Source organism: Lepidochelys olivacea, assembly GCF_965140295.1.
Source record: "Lepidochelys olivacea isolate rLepOli2 genome assembly, chromosome: 20".
Taxonomy (NCBI): Eukaryota; Metazoa; Chordata; order Testudines; family Cheloniidae; genus Lepidochelys; species Lepidochelys olivacea.
Window position 1 is genome coordinate 5650375 of NC_140430.1, and position 24882 is coordinate 5675256.

Sequence of the window (24882 nt, forward strand, 5' to 3'; positions counted from 1 at the left end):
GCTCGGGCATACACAGAGGCCGCGATTCATGGCAGGGCCTGGGAGGCGGTGAGGCCGGAATCGCTGGGTGGGGGGAGGCTATATATAGAGAAACATAAACAGGGTGCGACCCACCCCGGGCTTGGGGTGCACAGGGAGCCCATTCAGCCCGGACCCTACCACACCTGCCCCCGGCCCCACCCCGCCCCCACTGCCTGGCTCCGGCCAGAGAGAAGGAAACGGGCTCGGAGGGGGCCGGTGAGCCCTCCCCTGCCCCACCCCCCCACCTCAGGGGGGCACCTGGCTGTGCCAAGATTGCCTTTCCCATAATGCCTCGGTGGCTTTGACTCAGGGACGAGCGGTGGCCGCTAAACTCAGTGCAGCAGTGGGTGGCTGGGGGGCGGAGGGTCTGTGCCGGAGTCTTGGGGGCAGAGCTGGTCTCTCCGCGGTATTAAGAGGAGTACAATTCCGCACCCCTGCCCTCCGCCCTAGCCCTGTGTGGGGCGAGGAGCAGCTACAGCTGCGTGTCCTGCAATGGGTACGTCTGTCCCCCACGCTAAGCCGGGGGCTGCGGGTCCTGGGCTTGTGGCCTCCGTGTTCCCAAGCCCGTGCTTGAGCGTCCACCCTGCACTGTACACCCCTCTCCTCCACTGCGCCCCCAGTGCCAGCCTGCCCCCGCCGGAGTCAGCTCCTGCATGCCCAAACCTCTCTGCCCTTCGCCCACTCCCTCCTGCCTGGCTCCCCTGTGGCCCAGCTCCACGCCCCGAGCCCTTCTAGCATCCAGGAGAGTTTATTTATCTCCTGGCAGCCAGGAAACGGGAAGCGCCGGAGATCTTTATCACTTACGTGGTCCTTACAGCCAGGGGCGCTGCTGCGTATCCAAGGGCTGTGGGGCACGAGCAGGCCTGGCTTGGGGAGCAGGGCCTGGCAATCCACCCAGGCCGTGTCATGCCACCCCTCCCTCCCCGCCTGCCCTGCCTCCTGGCACGTCTCTGTCCAAGCCACCTTGACACCCTGGGCACCGTCCTGGGAGCTGGCCAGACACGGGGCTCCTTGCCAGGGCTCAGGGTTGGGTTGGGAACTGGTGGAGGAGGAGGTGAGGAGACAACCCCGGGGGAGAGGGGGTTGGATCAGTGTGGGACTCGGGGGGAGGTGGCGTGGGGAGTGCAGGCCAGGGGTGCTAACAGGAGATTGTGGGGAGGTGGGATGGGGCACGCAGGCCAGGGCAGGGCATGTTGGATCACAGAGGGGATCGGGGGGAGGTGGGATGGGGACACGGGCTGGGGGGCACATGTTGGATCAATGACGGGCTCGGGAGGGAGAGGTGGGATGGGGAGCGCAGGCCAAGAACCAGATCCGGGGCGTCTTTGCAGCGGCAGGGACACACTGTAAGAACCTAAAGGGAGCCGAACGGGGACCCCCAAGCTCCATCCCCGCACCTCTGCCCCTCACCCTCTGGGAGACAGGGCATGGCTACAGGATGAACCCTGCCCCCCTGGGTTTGCAGCCAGAGCCCCAGACCTCCCCCTCTCGCTCCCCATGCCAGCCGGGTGCACATCAGCCAAGGGAGGCCCTGGCCCTGGCGCAGGGAGAGGACAAGCCACGGCTGGCTGGGTGCTAGTTAGTGGGACCGGAGCCGGGCAGAGCCCCAAGCATCCCAGCCTTGGCAGCACCACAGCCCCGCATGCCAACACCGAGTAACAACAAGCCCCTAATTACAGGGCACACAGAGGTCCTGCCAGGCAGGGAAGGTAGAATTAGGCAGGTGGGTTCTGCCAAGCCAGGGTCTCCCTGGGGCGACGTCCTGTGGCCAACACCAGATGTGTCATTGCTTGCCCCTCGGCCCCATAAAACACCTGGCGCACCGTGCGGAGGGGATTCCTTCCTGACCTCCCCGCACCCTGGAGAATGAGACTGAATCAGCCAGGGGCCATAAATCTCTGTTAACAATGGTCATAAAATTAGATGGGCCTTTTAACGAGCCAGCTGAGGGACTGAACTGAGTGCCACCCCGTGGCCCGCCCTCCCCTTGTGGGGCTGAGTGGGCAGGTACTTCCTCCCTCCTGCCCACCCTGGGCTGGGTCTATACGCTCCCCCCAGAGCCATGGAGGTGGGGGCACTTCCCTTAGGAAGGAATGGGCAGGAGAAAGGCTATAGGTTGCCTCTTGCATAAGGAGAAATGAGACCACATTCCCCCCCCACCCCAACAGCTCTCCCCATCCTCCAGGCTTTGAAATCCCTCCAGCCCCTCAGAGCAGCCTGCCATCCCCCTGCCCGAGCCCCTCACTGAGCTGACCCTCTGGACTGCACTCCCCCCAAGCCTCCCATTGATCAGACCCCTCTCCTGGCCTACACTCCCCATCCCTGAGCCCCGCACTGATCAGACACCCCACCCCTGGCCTGCGCTCCCCATCTCCCCGAGTCACACATTGATCTGACCCCTCCACCCTGTGCTCCCCATCACCACCCCCCAAATCCCACACTGATTTGACACCCCCCCCCGCCGGCCTGTGCTTCCCACTGCCCCCCAAATCCCTCACTGATTCGCCCCCACCCCTGGGCTGCAATCCCTATCCCACCCCAGGAGCCCCTCACATATCCAATCTCCTTTCCTTTCCCTTCTTCCTCCTCCTGGCTAGGCAATTGGTGGGCAGCCCACCTTGGTGCAAGAGCCATCTCCTCCGCAGCTCTTGCTAGCCACCTTGCATCCCTTCTGCAAGCCTCTCCCACATCTCCCGGCCTGTTAACTCCCCTCCCCTCCCCTCCCGCAGTTTCTGTCTGATCAACATTTGCTGTCCAGAGCAAAGTGTGTTGCACAAATCATCCCCAGCGCAAACTTCCTGCCCCCTCTCCCCGCTCTGCCTCTTAGCTTCAGCCTGGGAAAAGATCTGGCTCAGCCTGCGGGACGGAGAGGGGGCTGGGATGTGGGAAAAGCACCGTGAACAGAAACTCTGGGAGAGAGGCAAATGGGCTTGAAAGCTACAGGGGCCATGTGGAAAGGAGTCCCCCTCATTGCTGCCCCCACTTGGGGCCACTTTCCACAAACAGGATCAGTGTTTGAAGAGCATGTTGCTTCTACCAACCACCACACATCACCCCTGCTCCCCAAAAGTCATCTTGTAGGTGGGGAAACTGAGGCACAGAGCGGGGAAGGTACTTGCTCACAGTCATGCTGTGTCGGTAGCAGAGCGAGTGACAGAACCCAGGAATCTGGGCTCCCTATTCTACGCCCCCCCCCCGCTTCTCCAACCATTAGAGTACACTCCCTCCCAGAGCTTGGGATAGAACCCAGGAGTCCTGGGCCCCAGCCCCCTTAATCTAACCACTAGACCCCACTCCCTCTCAGAGCAAGGAACATAGGAATCCTGCTGTCAGTCCTCTAAACACTGGATGATGCCTCGGTCTATAAACCCCCCTCTTGCAAAGTTTCATCTCAGGGTAACATCACCTCTAAGGGACCCTGATAGCACCTCTGGGCAGGGTACTTGCTGGGGCACGGTGCCCAGCCCTGCCCACCCTTCCCAGTAGCAGGCTCCTGACTCCCAGGGACCTCCTGCCAGCTGCTATTCGAGCACTGTGGCTGGTCTGCCCCCTTTTACAATCACCCTCCCATGCCCCCTGCTACCCCCACAGCTCACCCCGACTCAGCCCCCTCCCCGACACTGAGCATCGGTCCAAGCCCATCCCCATCCTCGGCTGGCCTGGAGTCCTCTTAGCTCTGCCCTAGGCTGCCCCCTGGTGGAGGGGGCGGAGAGGGCCGATCAGAGGGGCATCCTGTCCTGTCCCGGCCTCGCCCACAGGTCCCCCTGGCTGTCAACAATGGAGCTATACCTGGGGGGTCAGCAGGGCAGGGTGGCGCTCGTCTTTAGGATGCCGGGTTTCTCCATCCAGCTGTTCCCCGCATGGAGGGGAGCCCCCCAATTCTCCCTCCGGTGCAGGATCTTCTCCGCTCCCTCTATCCTCTCCTCCCTCGCTCAGCCACTTCTCCCTTCGCCCCCCGCCTTCCCCTCATCTGACTCCCGTGCAGCCCTCCGCTCCTTGGATGGATGGACGGACGGAGGGGTCTGAACTGAGCAAAGAGCCCCGGAAAATCCCGGAGGAGAACTAGCAACCTCCAGCTGCAGACGCTGGCCTGGGGCCAAGAAAAACTCCCTGCTCCGCACAACCATAATTACACAACCAAGGCTTAAAGGGCCAGCGACGCCAACTTCGGGGACTCCGGCACAGTGAGCCAGCTCCGAGGGCTGCAGGTAGCCGTGGGGCTCAGCATGGGGCCACCTGCATCCCGCCGAGAGGGCTCAAAGCCCGGACTGTGCCTAGTGCTGGGCCATGAGGAACTGTCCCTGGCAATGGGTCTCAAGCCAAGTGTGCTAGGAGGGGATGAGAGTAAAGCTCGGAGCAGTGTTCCAGCGCTGTGAGCTTCCTCACAGCAGTGCCCTGCTGGGATCCCAGCACTGGGAATCCCCACAGCAGGTCCCTGCCGGGATCCCAGCACTGGGAATCCCCAAAGCAGCACCCTGCCAGGACCCCAGCACTGTGAGCTTCCCCACAGCAGTGCCCTGCCAGGGCCCCAGTTCTGTGAGCTTCCCTAAAGCAGTGCCCTGCCGGGACCCCAGAGCTGCGAGCTTCCCTAAAGCTGTACCCTGCTGGGACCCCAGGGCTGTGAGCTTCCCTAATGCAATGCCCTGCCAGGACCCCGGTGCTGTGAGCTTCCTCACAGCAGTGCCCTGCCAGGACCCCAGCACTGTGAACTTCCTCACAGCAGTGCCCTGCCAAGACCCCGGTAAATCTGAGTTTTCCCAGCGCAGCTCCCACAAAGCTCCAGAAACCCGCTCTGGCATTAGCAGCCGCAGTCCGTCTCTCAGAGAGGGAAGGACTCCACATCTCATGCCAGAGCCCCGGGGAATGTTTGCTCGACCACGCTGCCAGCCCCCCACTCTTCCCTCCCTCGGCGCAGCACATTTCCCACGGCCCCATGTTCCTGCTGCTCTTCAAACGGGCTCCCTTCGGCTCTTATCTTGCTCTGTGCTGGCCTGGATAAGGGCCTGGATCTCCCAGTAAACAGGGCTGAAGCCCGGGTCACTGAGGCTGTGTTTCATCCCTCCCTCCCCTAAACCCCTGACTCTGTGGGGCCGCAGTGACCTGTCCCTGCAGTCCTGCAGCTTCCACCCACAGCCGGCCGAGCTCCCCCATCTCCCTGCCGCCAGGAGCCTCTTCCTGCCCTCTGGGGGGCTTGTCCCCATCCTCCTTCTGCCCCACGGGGGTGAGCAACCCTGCCCATTCCTGAGAGCTGGCGATGGGCATGGCCACCGTCCCCAAGGCTGGCATGCATCTCCTCTGGCTGCAGCCATGGTGGGGTCCCTCGCTGGGCCCCCAGCACCCGCCGAGCATGGCCTGGGAGCTAGAGGGGCGGGAGCGCTCCAAGCTGGACTGTGCAGGGTGGAATTGGGATAGCTGAACCTGGGTAAGTGGGGCCCCAGCCCTCTATGGACAGACACCCCTGCCTGCTGCATTGGGCGCCCGTCAGCTGGGTTTGCCCATCACACATGGCCAGGAAGGGACATGGTCCCAAAGGCTGGGCTCCAGCCATCTCCCCCCACCCCTCACCCCGATTCGGCATCATGCCTTCGCCTACCTTCGCTTCGCATTTCTTGTGGCTGGCGATCTTGCAGGCTGTAGGGGAGAGAAAAGGGGGTGTGAAGGGGAGATCCCTGTGCAGCCTAGGGTTAGTGTGCTGCAGCCTGGCTCCTGGTGAGCCCAGGGTCTGGGAGTGTGAATCCTGGTGCTCATGCACTGGGGCCTGGCTCCCAGTGTGCACAGGGGCTGGGAGTGTGAGTCCTGGTGCTCATGCACTGGGGCCTGGCTCCCAGTGTGCACGGGGGCTGGGAGTGTGAGTCCTGGTGCTCGTGCACTGGGGCCTGGCTCCCAGTGTGCACGGGGGCTGGGAGTGTGAGTCCTGGTGCTCGTGCACTGGGACCTGGCTCCCAGTGTGCACGGGGGCTGGGAGTGTGAATCCTGGTGCTCGTGCACTGGGGCCTGGCTCCTAGTGTGCACGGGGGCTGGGAGTGTGAATCCTGGTGCTCGTGCACTGGGGCCTGGCTCCTAATGTGCACGGGGGCTGGGAGTGCGAGTCCTGGTGCTCGTGTGCTGTGGCCTGGCTCCCAGTGTGCACGGGGGCTGGGAGTGCGAGTCCTGGTGCTCATGCACTGGGGCCTGGCTCCTAGTGTGCACGGGGGCTGGGAGTGCGAGTCCTGGTGCTCATGCACTGGGGCCTGGCTCCTAATGTGCACGGGGGCTGGGAGTGCGAGTCCTGGTTCTCATGCACTGGGGCCTGGCTCCTGGTGAGCACAGGGGCTGGGAGTGCGAGTCCTGGAGCTAGTGCCCTGGGTACTGTGCTGCTGAGGCTGCGGGTTGCCAGGCTGGGATCTCTCGGACCACCCGCCCCCGCCCCAGCTTTGAGGAGGGTAAAGGTGGTGGGGGCTGGTACCTTGGCAGACGAGGCCCAGCACCTCGATGGATTCCTTACACACCACACACGCTCTCTTCTTCTTCTTAAAGGCCTTCTCCTTGAAGCTGTGGGGCTCGGGCACCTTTTCTGGCTACGGAGGCAAACACAGGGCAGATTTGGTACAGGTGTCTCTAAAGAATGGGAGAGCAGTGTGTAGTGCCCATGGGTATGGAGCCACGCACAGTGCTCGTGGGCACAGAGCCACGTCTAGCGCCCTTGGGTACGGAGCCACGTCTAGTGCCCGTGAGTACAGAGCCATGCGGAGCGCCCGTGGGTACGGAGCCAGGCACAGCACCCATGGGTACAGAGCCAGGCATAGCGCCCATGGGTACGGAGCCAGGCATAGCGCACATGGGTACAGAGCCATGCGGAGCGCCCGTGGGTACAGAGCCAGGCATAGCGCCCATGGGTACAGAGCCAGGCATAGCGCCCATGGGTACGGAACCATGCATCACGTCCATGGGTATGGAGCCACATGGCGCACCTGTGGGTATGGAGCCATGTCTAGCGCCCGTGGGTACAGAGCCATGTCTAGCATCCGTGGGTACAGAGCCATGCGGAGCGCCCGTGGGTATGGAGCCATGTCTAGCGCCCATGGGTACAGAGCCATGCATAGCGCCTGTGGGTATGGAGCCAGGCATAGCACCCATGGGTGCAGAGCCACGTCTAGCACCCGTGAGTACAGAGCCACGTCTAGTGCCCGTGGGTACGGAGCCAGGCATAGCACCCGTGGGTACAGAGCCACGTCTAGCGCCCATGGGTACAGAGCCATGTGGAGCGCCCGTGGGTACAGAGCCACGTCTAGCGCCTGTGGGTACAGAGCCATGTGGAGCACCCGTGTGTACGGAGCCACATCTAGCACCCGTGAGTACAGAGCCACGTCTAGCGCCCGTGGGTACAGAGCCACGTCTAGCGCCCGTGGGTACAGAGCCAGGCATAGCGCCTGTGGGTATGGAGCCAGGCATAGCGCCCGTGTGTACGGAGCCACGTCTAGCACCCATGGGTACAGAGCCATGCGGAGCGCCTGTGGGTACAGAGCCACGTCTAGCGCCCGTGGGTACAGAGCCAGGCATAGCGCCCGTGTGTACGGAGCCACGTCTAGTGCCCGTGGGTACAGAGCCATGCGGAGCACCCATGAGTACAGAGCCACGTCTAGCGCCCGTGGGTACAGAGCCATGCGGAGCGCCCGTGTGTACGGAGCCACGTCTAGCGCCCGTGGGTACAGAGCCACGTCTAGCGCCCGTGGGTACAGAGCCACCTATAGCAACCGTGTCCAGAGAGCCCAGGATACAGCCCCCTCGTGGGCACAGCGCCACGTCCGGCACAGCCGGATACAGTGCCATGTGTAGCACCCACAGCGACAATGCCTTGAGCCCCGCATGGCACCACAGTCACCCTGGGGCCAGCATCGGGGCCTATGGCACCATGGATAATGGCCTCACGTGTCAGCCGCATTGCCGGGGGGAGCTTCTTTCACAGCAGGGCCACCACACCACTCGCCACTTCTTATTGCTACAGTGACATGAGCTGAAGATTTGGATTACGGAAGTGCCTGGTGTCCCCAGCCAGGATCAGGGCCTCATTATGCCAGGTGCTGCACAGACCCCAGCTGAGATTAGGGTACCTTTGTGTCAGGCGCTGTACAGACCCCACTGAGATCAGGGCCCCATTGTTTCTGTCAGGCACTGCACAGACCGCAGCTGAGATCAGGGCTGCGCTGTGCTGGGTGCTATAGAGACACATAGGGAAACAGCTCTCCAACCTTAATAGACAAAGGGGTGGGAGGGGAAACTGAGGCACAGAGCAAGGAAATGACTTGCCCAGGGTCACCCAGCAGGGCAGTGACGGGCCCAGGGAGAGAAACCAGGTCTCTTGAGCGCTAGGTCAGTGCTTCAATCACTAGATCATGCTGTCTTTCTGGAGGAGCCTTAAAGGAGAGAGCGACAGGGCACTGGACACCCACCTGCAGAGGGTGCTCGGTCTCTACAGCCCACTCCATGCCCCAGTCCCCGGGCACAGCAGGCCCTACGCCCTGGGGCACTACTGCCAGATTTCACTCTCCCAGCCCCCCCCAACCCGAGCGCCAGTTAGGGCCAATGACTGTCAGCTCTGCACAGAGGTCATCATGAGAGGGGCGGGAAATGTGTCCTGCAAGCTGCGGGGGTGGGGGCCCTTTCCCAACCGCCTCCCCCACGCCGCGGGTTCCTCGCTGACCCCCATCCCCCTCCTGGCTTCCCAGCCCCACAGCGCAGCACCAATTAGCCAGAAACGCAACAGCTGGCCGGCCGGAAACGCAGCCTCTCTAGGGGCCGGATTCCAGCCATGCGGCCGGGGGGGGGCACGTGAAATGCCATGGATTCCCCGCAGAGCCTCCTTCCCTGCCCCCACGCACCGGCCCGCTGCTGGGGTGGGCTCAGTTACACAGGGCCAAATTCCACTGGCCTGAGCCCACCACCGTGCCCAGTGAATGAGCAGGCTGCAGCCTAGTGGGACAGGCACAGGGCTAGGGATCCTTTCTGCTAGTGCTAGACTGAGAACCAGGACGCCTGGGTTCTACCCCCACCTCTACCTTGGGCAAGTCCCTTCCCCACTCCGTGCCTCAGTTTCCCCTCCCACCCTTGGTCTGTTTGGCCCAAGAGCTTTTTGGGAGCAGGACGGCCTTGATTTATGTACATACGTACAGCGCCTGGCGCAACGGGGCCCTAGTTCTCAGGGCCTGCTGCAGTAACAGCAGCAACGCCCCCACCTTTGCAGCAGGGGGTGGGTGGGTTCAGAAGGCAGGCCGAGTTAACTGGCCTCGTTGGGGTTAGCCCTGAAAGCACTCAACACTGAGACGGCCACAGCCCTGCCGGTGCCCCAGTGCTGCCCCCTAAGGGCAGGGGCTGTTTATTGCTGCTTCCAAAGCCCTGTCTCCCCTCCGCCCCATTGCATGGTCTGGCCACGCTCCCCTTTGGGTTTTGTGTATGAAGGTGATGGGGCAGTGTGGGAGGGGTCTGAGACCCTCACCCCACCTTTAACCCAGCCCTGGAGGTGGCCACCAGTTCAGGACAGACACGGGATGCCCCCAAAGGCCCCCCCCCCCATTTTTCTCTTCTCTCACACCGCTCAGTGGACACTGGAGCCAACTACCCCGCTGCACCCCGGTAGCCAAGCCACCCAATCCAGTGGCCATGCTCACTGAGCTGGGGACATGGGAACTGCAGCCGCCGTCCCGGGCCACTGGCACCAGCTGCCCAGGCTGGCAGGAGCCGCGCCCAATTGGTTCCAGCCAGGTTTCCCCCCCATCTGGTTAATGACGCCTGAAATCAACCAGGCAGCCTCCTCCCCCTGCCCCCCCGGTCCCCCCCCAGCAGGGCAAGAGGCTCCTGGGACATGTAGTTCGTCCCTGGGGAGGAAGGGAAGGGAAGGGGTGACTGAATGAGGCCCTTTGCCTGCGCCTATATAAACCCCGCTGAATGGGCCATTCACACCGGCTGGGGCATGGCCGCCCACGCTATAAATAGCCATGAATCGCCAGCTTTGTTGCCCGGTGCGAAAACAAGGATCTTTCTTAAAGGGCAGGATCGGGGGTGGGCCCAGTGAGATGGGGGTGGGGCAAGGGCCATGGCCCAGCGAGATGTGGAGAAAGCAGGCAGGGCCCAGTGAGATGGTGGGGGGGAGTGGTGGGGGTAAACCCCTCTGTGCTAATAAGCCCCCTCCTCACTGTGAGCTGCATGCATGGCACAGGACCCGCCAGTCACCCCTGGGCAGGTACCCAACAGAGAGCGCCCAGCCAAGCCTCTGGCTCCAGACAGGTGCTCAGAGGGGCTCAGATACGCTGGGGATGGGCACGGTACAAAACCAGGCCGCGCGCTAGACGGGCACCGCTGGTGTGCATCCGGCTCGGCTCTAGCTTGGGCTGAGGGACACCTGTGTAGACAGGTTGCTTAGCTGGAGTAGCCTGTCCCCCGTTCTCGCTGCCCGGCCCCTCGTGCCATCAGCCGGGCAGCGTCTCACACACCCTTTGCACAGCGGTGGGCACTGGGCGGGGCAGGATCAGAAACACCTGCCGGCCTGCACATGACGCAGCCCTCACCCATGGCCCCCCACCATCCTTGAGCCCCACCATCCTCCCTCCCCGACCCCGGGCAGCGTAGGCTGTGGGCAGTGCCACCCAGCCAGGCTGACCCTCAGCACAGCAGCTCCGCTTACCGGCATCCTGTTCAAGACGCGTGGGGGCGGGCAGAGGGCAGTCCCACCCTGCGTCCTTTCCCTTCAGGGCGGGCTGCTCTCTGCCCAGGCTGGCGGTGAAATACAGCAGGGATCTGGCTTAGCTGTGGCTGCCTTTCGCAATCCTTGCCCGTGGGGAGCTGCGACACAGTCAGCCCCCTCCCTCCCCCCCCGCCAGCCCTTCCCCGCTCCCAGCCGAGTCCAGGAACCCGGCGGGAGAACATGTTTACTCACTGGCTTGGGTCACGATGCTGCCTGCTGAGTGCCCATGCCTCGGGCAGCGTACCAGCATCTCTGGGTCATACTCGCGGCTGGGCCCTCCTCCGCGGGCCTGCAGGCCTCTGGGCGTCACCCAGGGCATGGGAATACCCCATCCCATCCACATGCCCCCAGCTGGCCCCCACTTGCGGGCAGAGTTCAGTGCCCAGGGCCCATTCACTGTGGTTTGGGAAGGGGTGTTGTGAGCAGGGAGAGAGGGAGGAGAAATGCAGAGGGAGGAATGGAGACAGGATGGAGCCAGGACCCAGATCCAGCCCCCACTCAACTCGGGAAAGGGGAGATTCAGGCCTCCACAGGCTCGGCTCTCCCTGCCGGGCAGCTGGCAGAGCAGTGCGGGAGGAGGGTTCCCTATAACATGAGAGGCACTTGCCCAAGCTGGCATCACTCCCTGGCCCATCCCTACTGTACCCCCCTCGCCCTGTCCTCGGCGGGGGGACAAGACACATAGCCAGCTGTGCCCAGCGCCTCCTCCGAGGCAACGCCCCTGTTAGTGCCACCCTAAGGGTGGATCAAGGGCAAAGGAGCCATGCTATGACCCTTGGGGTGGGGGGAGTGTGTGTTCCCCCCTCCCTCTAGAGATTCACCCTCCCCCCTAGGGAGCTGGCAGAGAATGGCTGCTCCTGATGCCCCATAGACAGCCTCTGCCCTGCCGCCCCTCTCTGGTTGCTCCTGGTGTCCGGTGGACGAGCAGGGGATGCCCTGCTGCACCCCTTAAGAGTGGGTGCCAATGCCCCCAGGCACCCACACCAGGCCACAGCAGAGACACCAGCCCTTGCATTTCAGTCTAGATATACACGGGATGGGAGGTTCCCCTTAAGCTGAGCTCCCTGTTCCCTGCTCAGGAAACACGCCCGTGCTCAGAGAATGGCTGGCAGGGAACGGGTAGGGAGGGTGCCTGGCCTTAAAATAGGCCCTGTCAAACTATCAATGTTAGAACTAGCCTCTCTTCCCTTGGGCCACGGATCAGGCCAGAACTGAACGGTCCAGAGAGACCTCCCTCCCAGTCAATCTCTTTGCCCTGGAGCCCAAAACCACACTGGTCAGTTTCACTCCCCTCCCAGCAGCATAGTCAGTTTCACTTCTTGGTTCCCATGTGGGGTCAGGTCTGGAGGAGGGAGGGAACCTGGGAACGTCTTGCCCGGAATCCGGGGATCTCGCTTCTTGTTTGGAAACCAATTCCACGAAAATTACCGGGTTGGTAAAACCCTCTGTGTGCACCAAGCCTCAGCCACGGCCCCCGGCAAGCCGGAGAATGACCCTATAATTCCCATCCCCTGGTGCCCGCGCCACCATCACCCGATTGCAGTCGCCCACGCTGGTGCCGGCACTGCTCGTGAGAGTGTTTTATAATCCCCAAAGCGCCCAGGCTGGGACGGTATAAACGGTGGGTCTGTCTACACAGCAAGAGGGGCCTGAGGCTAGCCTGCCCAAGCGTGCTGGAATCCAGCTGGCATGGGGAGTCACAGCAGTGAAGCGAGAACAGCGCCATGGGGGGAGGAAAGGGGGCAATCCTGGCACAGACCCTGGCTATGGGCTCAGCTCGCTAGCCCTCTGTGCAGCCTGGCAACACCTCCTGGCTAGGCTCTGGGCTGAGACCCAGCAAACTCGTTTTACGCAGGGGCCCGCTGGATGGGGACGGCCGGCGGGGGAAAGAGACTTGAGGTTCCCCCAGTGAAGCTGGTCAGAAAATGCAGCCCCAGGAGGGGGCACATTGTCTCCAGATCAGCCCCCCAAATATTCACTGAGAGGCAGGCGGGTGGATGTGGGAGAGCCATGGGCATCGCCCAACAAGGTGGCAGAGGGGAGGCCGGTGTGTTGTGATCTGTGTATTGTCCAGAGATGTGCAGGGCTGGGCCCCAGAAGCAGCACCCAGACCCTGGCTTTGGACCCACCAGCATGCAGAGGGGATCGGAGAAGCAGCCAAAGGGTCAGTGGTAGCTGCCAAGCTCCTCCCAAGCACCCTGACCACTTGCCTTTGCCACGCTTGGCTTGGAGAGGTCAGCACAGGGACTTCGAGCTCTACAAGTCACTGGATGGGCCAGGAGAAACCTTCCCTCCCAGTGCCAGCCGGTGCCAATGCCGGGCCCTGCCTGGTTAACCCTTCCCTCCCAGTGCCAGCCGGTGCCAATGCCGGGCCCTGCCTGGTTAACCCTTCCCTCCCAGTGCCAGCCGGTGCCAATGCCGGGCCCTGCCTGGTTAACCCTTCCCGCCCAATGTCCCTGCTGTACACACACCATCATCTCTGCTCATCACCTCCCGTTACTGAAGGGCTGCGATCTGGCCCCGGGGACTAGCTGGAGCCTCTGGGCCGTGCTGGGCCCAGGGAAGCAGGGGCCCCACAGTCCAGCCTTTCCTCCTGCTGCTCCAAGCCCGGAATGGCTCTGGCTGGGCCATGCTCCAGGGCCCCGGCGATTAGCAGAGCCCTGGCGCCCTGACAGCCCCGTCACAAGGCCGGGCTCTCCCAGAAGCTATTTCTGAGTCAGCCGGACGTGGGACCTTCGGATAGCCCCGGGACCTGCCCGTGGCCCCCCCACCCTCAACATCCTTCCCGCTGCATGGGCTGGGGACAGCGCCTCCCACTGGCTGGGGCTTGGCCCCCTCCATCTCCACGTTACCTTGGTTACCAATGGAGGGTCCGACCCACAGGTGCACCCCATGGCTGACTGCCCTAGATCCTATGAGAGGGGCTAGACCCTCCCACTCCAGAACCCCATGTCTAATCCCCCTGAGCCTATGAGAGGGGCTTGACCCCCCCAAGTAAGCCCCATGTCTAACCCCCCTAGGTCCTCTGAGAGGGGCTAGACCCCCCACACACATGCACCCCATGTCTAATCCCCCCATATCCTACGAGAGGGGCTTTATCCCCAAGTGCACCTCATATCTAATCCCCCCATATCCTATGAGAGGGGCTTTATTCCCAAGTGAGCCCCATGTCTAACCCCCCTAGATCCTATGAGAGGGGCTTGACCCCCAAGTGCACCCCATGTCTAAGCCCCTAAATCCTATGAGAGGAGCTTGACCCCCAAGTGAGCCCTATGTTGCTGACATGCCCCCCCCAACCCCCCACTGCAGAGGAGTTGATCCTTCTTTCCCACTCCATCCCACCACCACCTTCCCTGGACTGGTGGGGCTGTCAGCTGAGTTGGGGGGTGGGAGGGTAAGGAGGGTGGGGGTGGTCCTCTCCTACCCTGCTGGAGCCTGGCACCCGGGTGCTTTCTTGCCTTCCTAGTGCCCTCAGCAGCATCTCCACCGTGTTCCTAGGCTTCATAGCAGCCGGCGCGGTGCAGGGCTGGCCGGAGAGGCTGAGCCCTGGTCCCCCTCTTGGCTCAGAGCCCCAGGCCGGCCGGAGAGAGCGCCCGCCCGTGCCGATGCAGCCCCCTCCAGGGTGGCACCAAACGGCACGGTGGGCTCAGCCCGTCCCAGCAGAGGTCTCACTCCCCCGGCAGCCCAGCCCGGTCAGAGGCAGAGGGGGCCAGGGCACGGGGGATAGGATGTGAGACTGGAAACAATGAGCCAGAAGCTGGCCCAGGGGCTGGGATCAGGACGAAGGGACGAGCTGGTGTTTCCTGACTCACAATAGCTGCTTCCCTTCGCGCTGAGGTCACGGCGAAGGCCACCACGGGCGGGGCCCTGCCTGCCGGGACAAGGCTGGGCCTGGCTCTGGCCTGGCGATCCTGCGCACCTCGGAGCATGTCATCGGCGAGGCTTGGACGCGACTCCGTGGGCCAGGCAGAGCTGAGTGCCGACGCACTTGTGACACCCATGAGGCTGCTGGCCCCTCCCCAGAGGCAGCCAGGAAATGCCTCAGGCGGCTCTTCTGGCCCCGGCTCCGGGCTTATCTCCAGCAGCGCAGGGTGTTCAGTGTCAGGCCTAGAGGGGTCGGCAACCCTCTGTCCGCCGGGGCAGGCAGGCCCCAAGCATGGACGGGAGCCCCCAGCCCTGAGCGGAGGTGATGGGCTCCGGGACAGAGGGATAGAAGTACACACACAGGCATCAGACGTACAGGCATTGCCCCTCCCTCACCTGACCCCCCCACCCCGTGCATGCCAGCAGGACTTTGCCTGGGACAGCCCCTTCCCCACCTTCTCTCACTCCCGCTCAAGGCAGCAGAGAGAGCCTGAGAGTCAAGACCTGACCCCTTCTCCCTCCCCACACATAGGAATAATGCATTCCTGGCCCCCCCGCCCCAACAGATCCCCACCCTCCCATGCCAAGAGCTCCCAGCCTCATTAAGAGACCCCCTGGCATGAGATTCCCACTGGGAGGCCTTCACTGGAAGATGCCAGCTCAGCTTTCACTTCTCCCTTCCACCCGAGAGAGGAACTCAGCCTCCTGGAAGGACACACCCGTGGGTGGATCATGGCGGGGCTCGAACCCGGGGCTGCTGGGTGTAAAAGTAGCCCGTCCTACCGCCTGAGCTCACGGGACAGGTCTCCTAGCACTGAGGCTTGGCCAACTTCAGGAGCACGGCGCAGCCCTGCGAGAGTGGGGGGGCGAATCCCGAACACCCAGTTTTGTTTTCTTGCCCATTCTGTTGCCCCTCCAGGGATGCCTCCCTGGAGACAGTCCCCAATTGCCCTTCGCCATCCTCCCTCTTCCCTGCTCCACGCTTGTCCTCCTCCTCCGTCTCTCCACTGTCTCTGCCCTTGGCCGGGGCCACAGGCACCTTGGGAGGGTGCCAAGGGGCTGCCACTGGAGTCTTCTGACCCGCTAATTAAGTGGCCCCTGGCAAATTCCCGCTGCAGTTCCCTGCCACCCTGGCCCTGGGTTAACTGCTCTGCGGGGGAGTGGAGCTCTCGTGCAGACCCAGGCTTCCCCCTCCCTGAGTTTCTCCAACGCTCCCTGTTCCCCAGCACCTCAGGTCAGTCCTGCGGCCCATCCCGCGGAGATTCCCCTGCACATGCCCCGCAAAGGGCTCCGGGGGCCTGCGGGACCCACCTGCGCTTTGAGACTGGCCTGCTCTAGAGGTCAGGGGACTGGCCTGGGGCTCAGGACAGCTGGGTTCCAGGCCCGGCTCCGCCTCTCCAGCTGGGTGACCTGGGGCAAGTCATGGCCCCTTTCTGTGCCTCAGTTTCCCCTCCAATCCTCAGGCTAGACTGTGAGCTCTCTGGGGCACCACTCTGGCTCCAACCAGGGGCCCATCTAATCTGCTCTGCTGCCTTTAACAGCGGCCCTAGCCACAGAGGAGGAAGGGGTGCGACACCCTGCAGTAGGTTATGCAATAACCTGCCTGCAGAAGAGCCAGGAATAGAACCCAGGAGTCCTGCTGGCAATTTCCTGCTCTGATTACCTGGCATGCTAGATCGAAGCAGCCTTGACTCCTCCCACAGTACCAACCCGGCACAAGTCACCTCGTTCCTCCCTGGGCTGCTGGCATCCCTTATGCAGGCAGGCTCCTTGCTCCCCATGGCCCTGGGGGCAGGACAGCATCGAAACTTACACCTGTTAAGCTTCGCCCTGAGGCCAAGAATGCACAGAGCCCAGGTGCAGGGGAGCACCATGATTTTGGGGTGCAGCAGCCATCCGGAGCACCCCACAAAACCATCCCACTCCTCTTGTGTCTGCACAGCTGAACTGGCTTTGCCAGGGTGAGAGGCCTTCCGGGGGGAAGGCTCTTTCCACTTGCAGTCTCCCACTGAAGCCTGGAGAGGGTGCGGTTTTCAGTATGGACCCCTGTAGCGTCCTCCCCCACCCGCCCAGCCTAGCTTCCAGCTCCTCCCAGCCCAGGGAAGTGATCTGCGGCCCCAGTGCAGCTGCCCCTTTAAGATGCACCCACGTGGTTTCCAGACCTGGAAAACAGTTCTCTTTGCCTGCTTGTTCCTACTGGGAACAGCCGTGGGGGGAGTGACTCAGCCCGGGGCTGGCTGGAGAACCAGCTGTCAAGTAGAGCAAAAGGAGGCAAATAGTGAGATCTGGCAAATCTTGAGTGCACATAAGAACGGCCACACTGGGATCCAGCTAGCCCGGGATCCTGTCTTCCGACAGTGGCTGGGGCCAGATGCTTCAGAGGGAATGAACAGAATGGGCAACCATCGAGCGACCCTCCCCTGGTGTCCAGGAGGAGGTTTAGGGGCACCCAGAGCATGGGGGTTGTGTCCCTGAGCATCTTGGCTAATAACCATTGGTGGACCTATCCTCCATCCGCATATCTCATTCTTTTGGGGCCCCACTCTTGGCCTTCACGACATCACCCTGGCAATGAGTTCCACAGGTGGACGGTGCGTGGGGTGAAGACCTAGGGAGGCGAAAGCCGGGCCTAAAGGTGTTTCCCCCGCTGGGTGTTTTCACGTGCACGGAGCTGCACACCCTGGTGCAGAGGCCTGGCACGAGTGCTCATGCAGGACATTCACACTAGGGGTTGCCACTGGGGGGGCGGCGGCTTTCATGCAAAACCACGCCGACCGATCCACCCGCCAGCGCCTCCTCGCACACTCTCACACACACGCCCCGGGCATGCGGTGCTACGGCCCAGCTGTTCCGCGCCCTCAAACCCAGCAAGCCATGGTGACGGAACGAACCACTCCGGACTAGATTTTCACACGCCCTCAGCTCCTGACCAGGCACCAAAACAAGCCGCCAGCTCTACAGAGAGGCGCAGTGTGCGGGGCACCGGCAAATCCAGCCCGGCCGCTGGCAAACCCGGCCCATGCTGGTCTGGGAGAGAGATGTCTGGGATCAAAGGCCTCCCTGGTGTAACAATGGAGTTGCATATGCTTATGCCAGCAGTGAATTTGGACCGTTCCCTTTTCGGACGAAGGGGCAGATTAGGCTGCACCAATAAAATAAACACAGAGGCCAGCTGGTTGGAGAGAGAGCGGAAGTGGCCGCAAACCCCGACGCCACGGCCGGCAGGGTTCAACTGCTAAATGACGCTGCTTTCTAATAAAACAGGAGCTCAGTTCTTCTCCTTGGCCCACATTCCAGTCTCAAACCAGTATCAATCTGGAGTCACTCCATTCACATTGCTTTGCATTTACACTGGGGATAACAATGATCAGAATCTGGCAGTACGACAGGGAGGCAGTGTGGCCTAGTGAATACAGCACAGGGGCTCAGAAGAAAGAAAGAAAGAAAGAAAGAAAGAAAGAAAGAAAGAAAGAAAGAAAGAAAGAAAGAAAAGTAACAATGGTTGCCCCAATCTCCAGCTCTCTAATGACGAGTCTGGGATCCATTTCTCCCCCAGGAATCCCAGTGCCCTGCAGATCTTCCACTGATTTAAACTGTACGCTAAGGACCAGCTGCTCGCATTGGACACACCCCTCCTCCCCCAGCAGAGAGGGCCAGGGGCTCCCCCCTGCGCTGCCGCTCACCCAGGGAATGTCTGCAATCAGCTGTGGGGTGTGGCTTGCAGGGAGGAGAGGGTTTGCAGGGTCAGATCCAATGACCTGGTGGTCCCATCCGGCCTTAAATCCTGTGTCCCATTCCCAGGACCCGCACAGTGGCCTAGAGAACCAGCATCGCTCCATCCTCCCCAACTCATCGCCCTGTGACAGGCCTGACAGCTGCCCCGCCGGCCCAGGGCTCTGCCCGGTCCCTACCTTCATTCTGATCTTGCTGACCAGCAGCTGGCTCGTCCCCCCTTGGCTGGACACAGTGGCGTCTCTGTCTTATTCCAGCTGCCCCCGGCCACGATCTGGCTTAGGGGAAACTCCTGGGTCAGAGCGAGTCCTCTGGAATGCAGCCCCGGCTTCCCTTAACCCAGAGCAGTGGTGAGGAAAACACACCCTCTCCTCCCTCAGCCGCTTTTCCCAGCCCCCTTTCCCACCCTCCTTGCAGGGAGGCTGAGCGTACTGGCTTCCTGCCACAGAAATGATATCATCTAAGGGGGGGGGATTAGCCCCTGGACACAGACAGCCCAGCAGCCACAGGGAGCATTAATATAACGGCTCACACAGCTCAGCCCTGGGACCCCCCTTGCAAGGAGCAGAAAGCGTTAATGTGAAGGGATCAATAGCTTGGCCTCTCAGCCCTAAGGAATCCTGGTGGCCCCCGGATTCGTGGGGGTCAGAGGTTGGGCAGACTTGCCCCCTCGTGCTCGGCACATGGCCTGTATACCTGAGCTGGGCCGGGTCCAAACATGGCCTAGGTCCCGTCCCGACCCCCACGGCTGGCCCCAAACAGCTCCTGAAGTCCCCTTGAAACCTGGCCGCTCCCCGGAGAGTCCGAGAATTGGGAACGTTTCTGACGCTCCCCCCGGCCTTGCGTTTTCCTTTCATTCCTCAGCAGGGCTAGCTGGGGAGCAGGGGCAATGGGGCGTCTTCGCTGGACCAAGGGGCTAACAGTGGCTTGTTCCCTGCAGGGGAGATTTCATGAAATCTCTGTTCCAATGGGGAGGCAAGGACCCCGTCCCTCTCGTGGCCCCAGCTAGGGGGCAGTACAGTAACGAAGGATGCGGGGGCCAGGCCATATAACAGATTTAGGACCTCTCTCCTTTACCCATTGTCACCTGCACAACAGGCTGAGGCCAGGGGCCCCTTGCGCTGGGTTTTGCATAGACAGCCCCTGCCCCAAAGAGCTCACTGTCCAAATGAGATGGGAGAGGAAACTCATAGACTCACAGATATTAAGGTCAGAAGGGACCATTATGATCAACTAGTCTGACCTGCACAATGCAGGCCACAGAATCTCATCCACCCACTCCTGCAATAAACCTCTCACCTATGTCTGAGCTATTGAAGTCCTCAAATCGTGGTTTAAAGACTTCAAGGTGCAGAGAATCCTCCAGCAAGTGACCCGTGCCCCATGCTACAGAGGAAGGCGAAAAACCCGCAGGGCCTCTGCCAATCTGCCCTGGAGGAAAATTCCTTCCCGACCCCAATATGGCGATCAGCTGAATCCTGAGCATGTGGGCAAGATTCACCAGCCGGATACCCAGGAAAGAATTCTCTGTAGTAACTCAGATCCCACCCCCTCTAACATCCCATCGGGCCTATTTACCATGAATAGTTAAAGATCAATTAATTGCCAAAATCATGTTATCTCATCATACCTTCTCCTCCATAAACTTATCGAGTTTAATCTTGAAGCCAGATAGGTCTTTTGCCCCCACTGCTTCCCTTGGAAGGCTATTCCAGAACTTCACTCCTCTGATGGTTAGAAACCTTCGTCTAATTTCAAGTCTAAACTTCCCGATGGCCAGTTTCTATCCATTTGTTCTTGTGTCCACATTGGTACTGAGCTTAAATAATTCCTCTCCCTCTCCGGTATTTATCCCTCTCATATATTTATAGAGAGCAATCGTATCTCCCCTCAACCTTCTTTTGGTTAGCCTAAACAAGCCAAGCTCCTTGAGTCTCCTTTCATAAGACAGGTTTTCCATTCCTCAGATCACCCTAGTAGCCCTTCTCTGTACCTGTTCCAGTTTGAATTCATCCTTCTTAAACATGCGAGACCAGAACTGCACACAGTATTCATCCGATGAAGTGGGCTGTAGCTCACAAAAGCTTATGCTCTAATAAATTTGTGAGTCTCTAAGGTGCCACAAGTCCTCCTGTTCTTTTTGGGGGTACAGACTAACAGGGCTGCTCCTCTGAAGCAGTATTCCAGATGAGGTCTCACCAGTGCCTTGTATAACAGTACTAACACCTCCTGATCTCGACTGGAAATACCTCGCCTGATGCATCCCAAGACCGGATTAGCTTTTTTCACGGCCACATCACATTGGCGGCTCATAGTCATCCTGTGGTCAACCAATACTCCAAGGTCCTTCTCCTCCTCTGTTACTTCTAATTGATGCCTCCCCAGCTTATAACTAAAATTCTTGTTATTAATTCCTAAATGCGTGACCTGACACTTCTCACTATTAAATTTCATCCTATTACGATAACTCCACTTTACAAGGTCATCCAGATCCTCCTGTAGGATATCCCGGTCCTTCTCTGTATTGGCAATTCCTCCCAGCTTTGTATCATCCGCAGACTTTATTAGCACACTCCCGCTTTTTGTGCTGCGGTCAGTAATAAAAAGATTACTGAGGCACAGAGCGGCGGGAGGGATTTGCCCAAGTCACCGACCGAGCCAGAAATAGAACCCAGTGCTCTGCCCACTAGACCACACTGCTGCTTGGTCTAATATAGTTCTTAGCAAGGATGTCGCTGTGGTTGCCAGGGCACCCAGGTGCTCCGTGCTGTCTTCCCACCCCCTTTGAACACCCCCCAAGTTGGCATTCAAGATGCGCCCAGGCCCCGCTCTGCCTGCTGACTCCCAAATCTCACCCTCCCCTCCCCAGAGACACCGTCCCATCTCCATGCCCGGCGTGGCCCTGACTTGCTCTCCCAGGCGAAGGCAGGGCCCACAGCACTCAGGAGCCGGGCTTGGGAGGAACTCTGCCGGCTTCCTGTGACCTCCACGGCTTGGAGCCAGCAGGCCCCAGCTCAGCCAAGTGGGACGGGAAGCCCAAGGGGTGGCCGCGAGTGGCTGGAGCAACAGAGGCTGATCCACGCTCACCAGGGCATCACCAAACAGTGGGTGCTCCCTGCAGCCCCCCTCATCCCTTTGCTCCAGGTCTGTATAACCACGGGGCCGCGGCGAGCAGGCTGCATCACGCCTCTTCCAAGGTGGAATGGGGGGGTGTCAGGGCTGTGGGGGGGCGGATCTGGCCCCATTGCTCCCTCAGTGGGGCAGGACGCCCCAGTGAAAGTCCAAAGGGAAGCAAATTCGGTGCCGTCATCAGCCCCTGGGCTCTGTGCGCAGGTCACGGGGCGCCACCTTGTGGGCAGGCACCAAACTGCACGGGGGTGAGACGCAGCGGGCAAAGGGGCTCCAATTTTATTATTATTTGGATTATCGGCGCCCCACCCAATCTCAGCTCAAGACCCCAGTGCGCCAGGGGCTGAATAAACACAGCCCCTGCCCCAAAGAGCTGCCAGTCTACGTACCGGCCTTTCTAACCGGGGGCTGCTACCTGGGAGAGGGCGTGAAACAAACCCCGTCTGGTTCTGCCGCGCTGAACCCAGCCAAAGGCTAAAGGCGAATGAACAGCATCAGAGCACAGCAGCTGTTTGTGTCTCACAAGGTTTGGTGATTAGAGCAGTGAGTGGGGGATCAGGACGCCTGGGTTCTATTCCTGGCTCTGAGAGGGCAGCGGGGTCTAGTGATTGGAGCTGGGAGTCAGGACTTCTGGGTTCTCATCCCAGCTCGAGGAGGGGAGCGGGGTCTAGTGATTGGAGCAGGGGGCTGGGAGTCAGGACTCCTGGGTTCTCTTCCCATCTCTAGGAGGGCAGAGAGGTCTAGTGATTAGAGCAGGGGGCTGGGAGTCAGGACTCCTGGGTTCTCGTCCCAGCTCTAGGAGGGCAGAGTGGTCTAGTGATTAGAGCAGGGGGCTGGGAGTCAGGACTCCTGGGTTCTCGTCCCATCTCTAGGAGGGCAGAGAGGTCTAGTGATTAGAGCAGGGGGCTGGGAGTCAGGAACTCCTGGGTTCTCTTCCCAGCTCTAGGAGGGCAGAGTGGTCTAGAGATTAGAGCAGGGGGCTGGGAGTCAGGACTCCTGGGTTCTCTTCCCAGCTCTCGTTGGGCAGAGAGGTCTAGTGATTAGAGCAGGGGGCTGGAAGTCAGGACTCCTGGGTTCTCGTCCCAGGTCGAGGAGGGGAGTTGGGCCTAGTGATTGGTGTGGGGGACGTTGGAAGCTCAGGATTTTGAAGCTCTGCAAGTGCCTCACTGTGTGACCCTGGCCAGGTCCTTTCCCAGCTTGAGCCTTGGCGTCCACCCCTCCCTAAGGCGTGGCGGGACTTCCCATCGGCAAAGCGCTTGGAGATCGGTGGCGGGACCCAGGGGCTGCCCGCCTGCGGTTCAGGATGCCACGTCTTCGGAAGGTGCCCGGCGCACAGAGATGTGTGCAACAGCTGAGCAGAGGGGAAGACAGTGTGGTGCAGTGGGCAGGGCGCTGGAGTAGAAAGGAGGAGACTTGGGCGCTGGGCTCGGGTCTGCCACAGCCCCAGACTGGCCCTGCCTCGCTTTGTGCCTCAGTTTCCCCGCTTGCCAGCTGAGGCTTGCAGCCTCCAGCACACCAGGGCCCCGGTCTCTGTTGTGCTGCTGTGATCGAGCAGGGCCTGTTGCCAGTTCAGGGGGATTTTTGAACATATTTATTATCTTGGCAGCAGCTCCCTTGGGGCTGAATATCAGAGGAAAGGAAATGTGGGGGAGGGAATTGGCTGCCTAGCCACCTCCTTCATGGGCTCATCACAGGCAATTAGCCCTGCCATGGCCAACCCCCTCTCCGAGCAGGGCCTGGCTGAGCCGTTTGCATCCGGTGTCCTGGCCACTGTCACTCCATCATGCCAGGGGAGGGGAAGGCTGTTATCAGAGCTGGAGCGGGGCCAGTCTTTCTGTGCTGGCTGCTGGGATTCTGGCCTGGATCCAGCTTCCCCAGGACCTGGGAGGGGCGGGGGGGGGGAGTTAGGAGCCATGCCCAGGGGGCTGCAGGGCCCGAGAGCATGGCATGGGCTCCTGGGATTGAGGCTGGCTTAGGAGGAGGTTTCCCCCCAATCTCCCCATTCATGTTCCCAGCTGACGGAGTGCAGACAGACACAGATCCATGCGGGGGGCACAGCTCCCTGGCAGCCCAGTGCCCTGAGTCTGTTCTGCAGCCTGGGAACACTGGAGCGGGGGGGACATCATGAGATGAGTTTGCTGGGTCTCAGTTGGGCCCTAACTGGCCCACTGGGGCTTAGGGGTATGTTGGTGGGTACGGGCTGGGGACTCCGCCCCATTCTCCAGCTGGGGGGAGGGTCTCTGCTCTTCCTTGGGCCTAGACGCTGCCCTTTATGCCAGCTGGGCACACAGGGGGCAGGGCTGGATGAGGGGCTTGTGGCGAGAGAGAGGAGGTTTTGCGGCAGCTTGGCTGACTGGGGTCAGAACAGTCCTGGGCTGATCCCAAGGTGAAACGCTGCAGGGGAAAAGCTCTAACCCCGCCCGCCCCGGCCACTGTAACTGGCCCCAGGCCCCTCGGTGAAGGGGCCAGCCAGGCCCACCGGTCCCAGTAGCCGCAATAGGTGCGACCTGCCCCAGAGGCTGGGCTAGCACGATGCCCCTGGATCTGCCTGCTGGGCCCTTGACCCCGGGAACCAGTTGCTAGCCAGGCTCCTCTCTGCTCTCTTATGGAGAGCCTGGGGGCAGCTGGGCGGCTGGGACCAGTAACCTGAGCAGGGGGGTCCTGGCTTTGCCAGGCGCGTGGCCCGGCTCCAGGATGTTCTGGCAGCGCCAGGCTGGAGCAACGGGGTTGTCAGAGCAGCCGCTGTGCCCGGTCTGGCTCACTGCAGGGTGGGCACCGGTGCCTGGCTGGGTTTACCCCCAGGCACACGCTTCCATGTGGGCCTGGCAGGAGCTGGGAATGGAGCAGGGGGGCTGTGGGTGGAAATGGGGCAGGGGCTGGGGCATTGGGAGCCATGGGGAAATGATAGGGGCCAGGGTGATGCTTGGGGACAAGCTGGGGCTGGGAGGGGAAGGGTTGGGAAGGGAGCGGGAGGGCCTGGGGGTGGGCAGGACAGGGCCTGGGATGGAGAGTGGAGTGGGGTCTAGGGGTAGGGGGTGGGCATGGGCTGGGGACCCCCCCTGTTCTTCAGCTGTGAGGGGTCTCTGCTCTCCCTGGGGCCCAGACTCTGTCTGTCCCCCTTCAGAGGCTGCCTCGCCCACCCCGGGGTCCATACGGGGGAGTCCCCACGGCCTCCAGCCTGTCACCCTTTTGTCAGCACAGCCTCTGCCCCCCACCCACACTCTGTCTTTCTCCTCCTCCATGGCAACTTCTGGGGTGGAAAATCCCAACTCCCTCCCAAAAAACCTTTCTGGTTGCCTCGCAGCCTTGGGGGCCTGGCTGGGCTGGGGGCGGGGGGGGGGGGCGCAGCTGAGCTTGTGTCCAGCCCACTGTGTAAGCTCCCCTCACAGCCCCTCAGCTCCCACAGGGGCACCCAGAGG

The 24882-nt window shown here is 61.4% G+C and overlaps 1 protein-coding gene across 4 annotated transcripts in view; it reads right to left on the bottom strand.

The window, feature by feature from the left end:
- Nucleotides 1-24882, bottom strand: part of TNS2 (tensin 2) — a 52379-nt gene that overhangs the window by 23016 nt on the left and 4481 nt on the right. The window contains exons 1-3 of one of the 4 annotated variants that reach the window (XM_084610753.1): nucleotides 18514-18667; nucleotides 6467-6578; nucleotides 5615-5652 (exon numbers count right to left, since the gene is read on the bottom strand). In XM_084610753.1, the coding sequence (XP_084466879.1) occupies nucleotides 5615-5652; nucleotides 6467-6578; nucleotides 18514-18519 (156 nt within the window). In that variant the 5' untranslated portion in view covers nucleotides 18520-18667. Of the gene's footprint in view, nucleotides 1-3810; nucleotides 3973-5614; nucleotides 5653-6466; nucleotides 6579-10678; nucleotides 10700-18513; nucleotides 18668-24882 lie in introns of those variants that run through there. The other 3 variants (XM_084610754.1, XM_084610752.1, XM_084610755.1) reach the window with 3 other exon arrangements.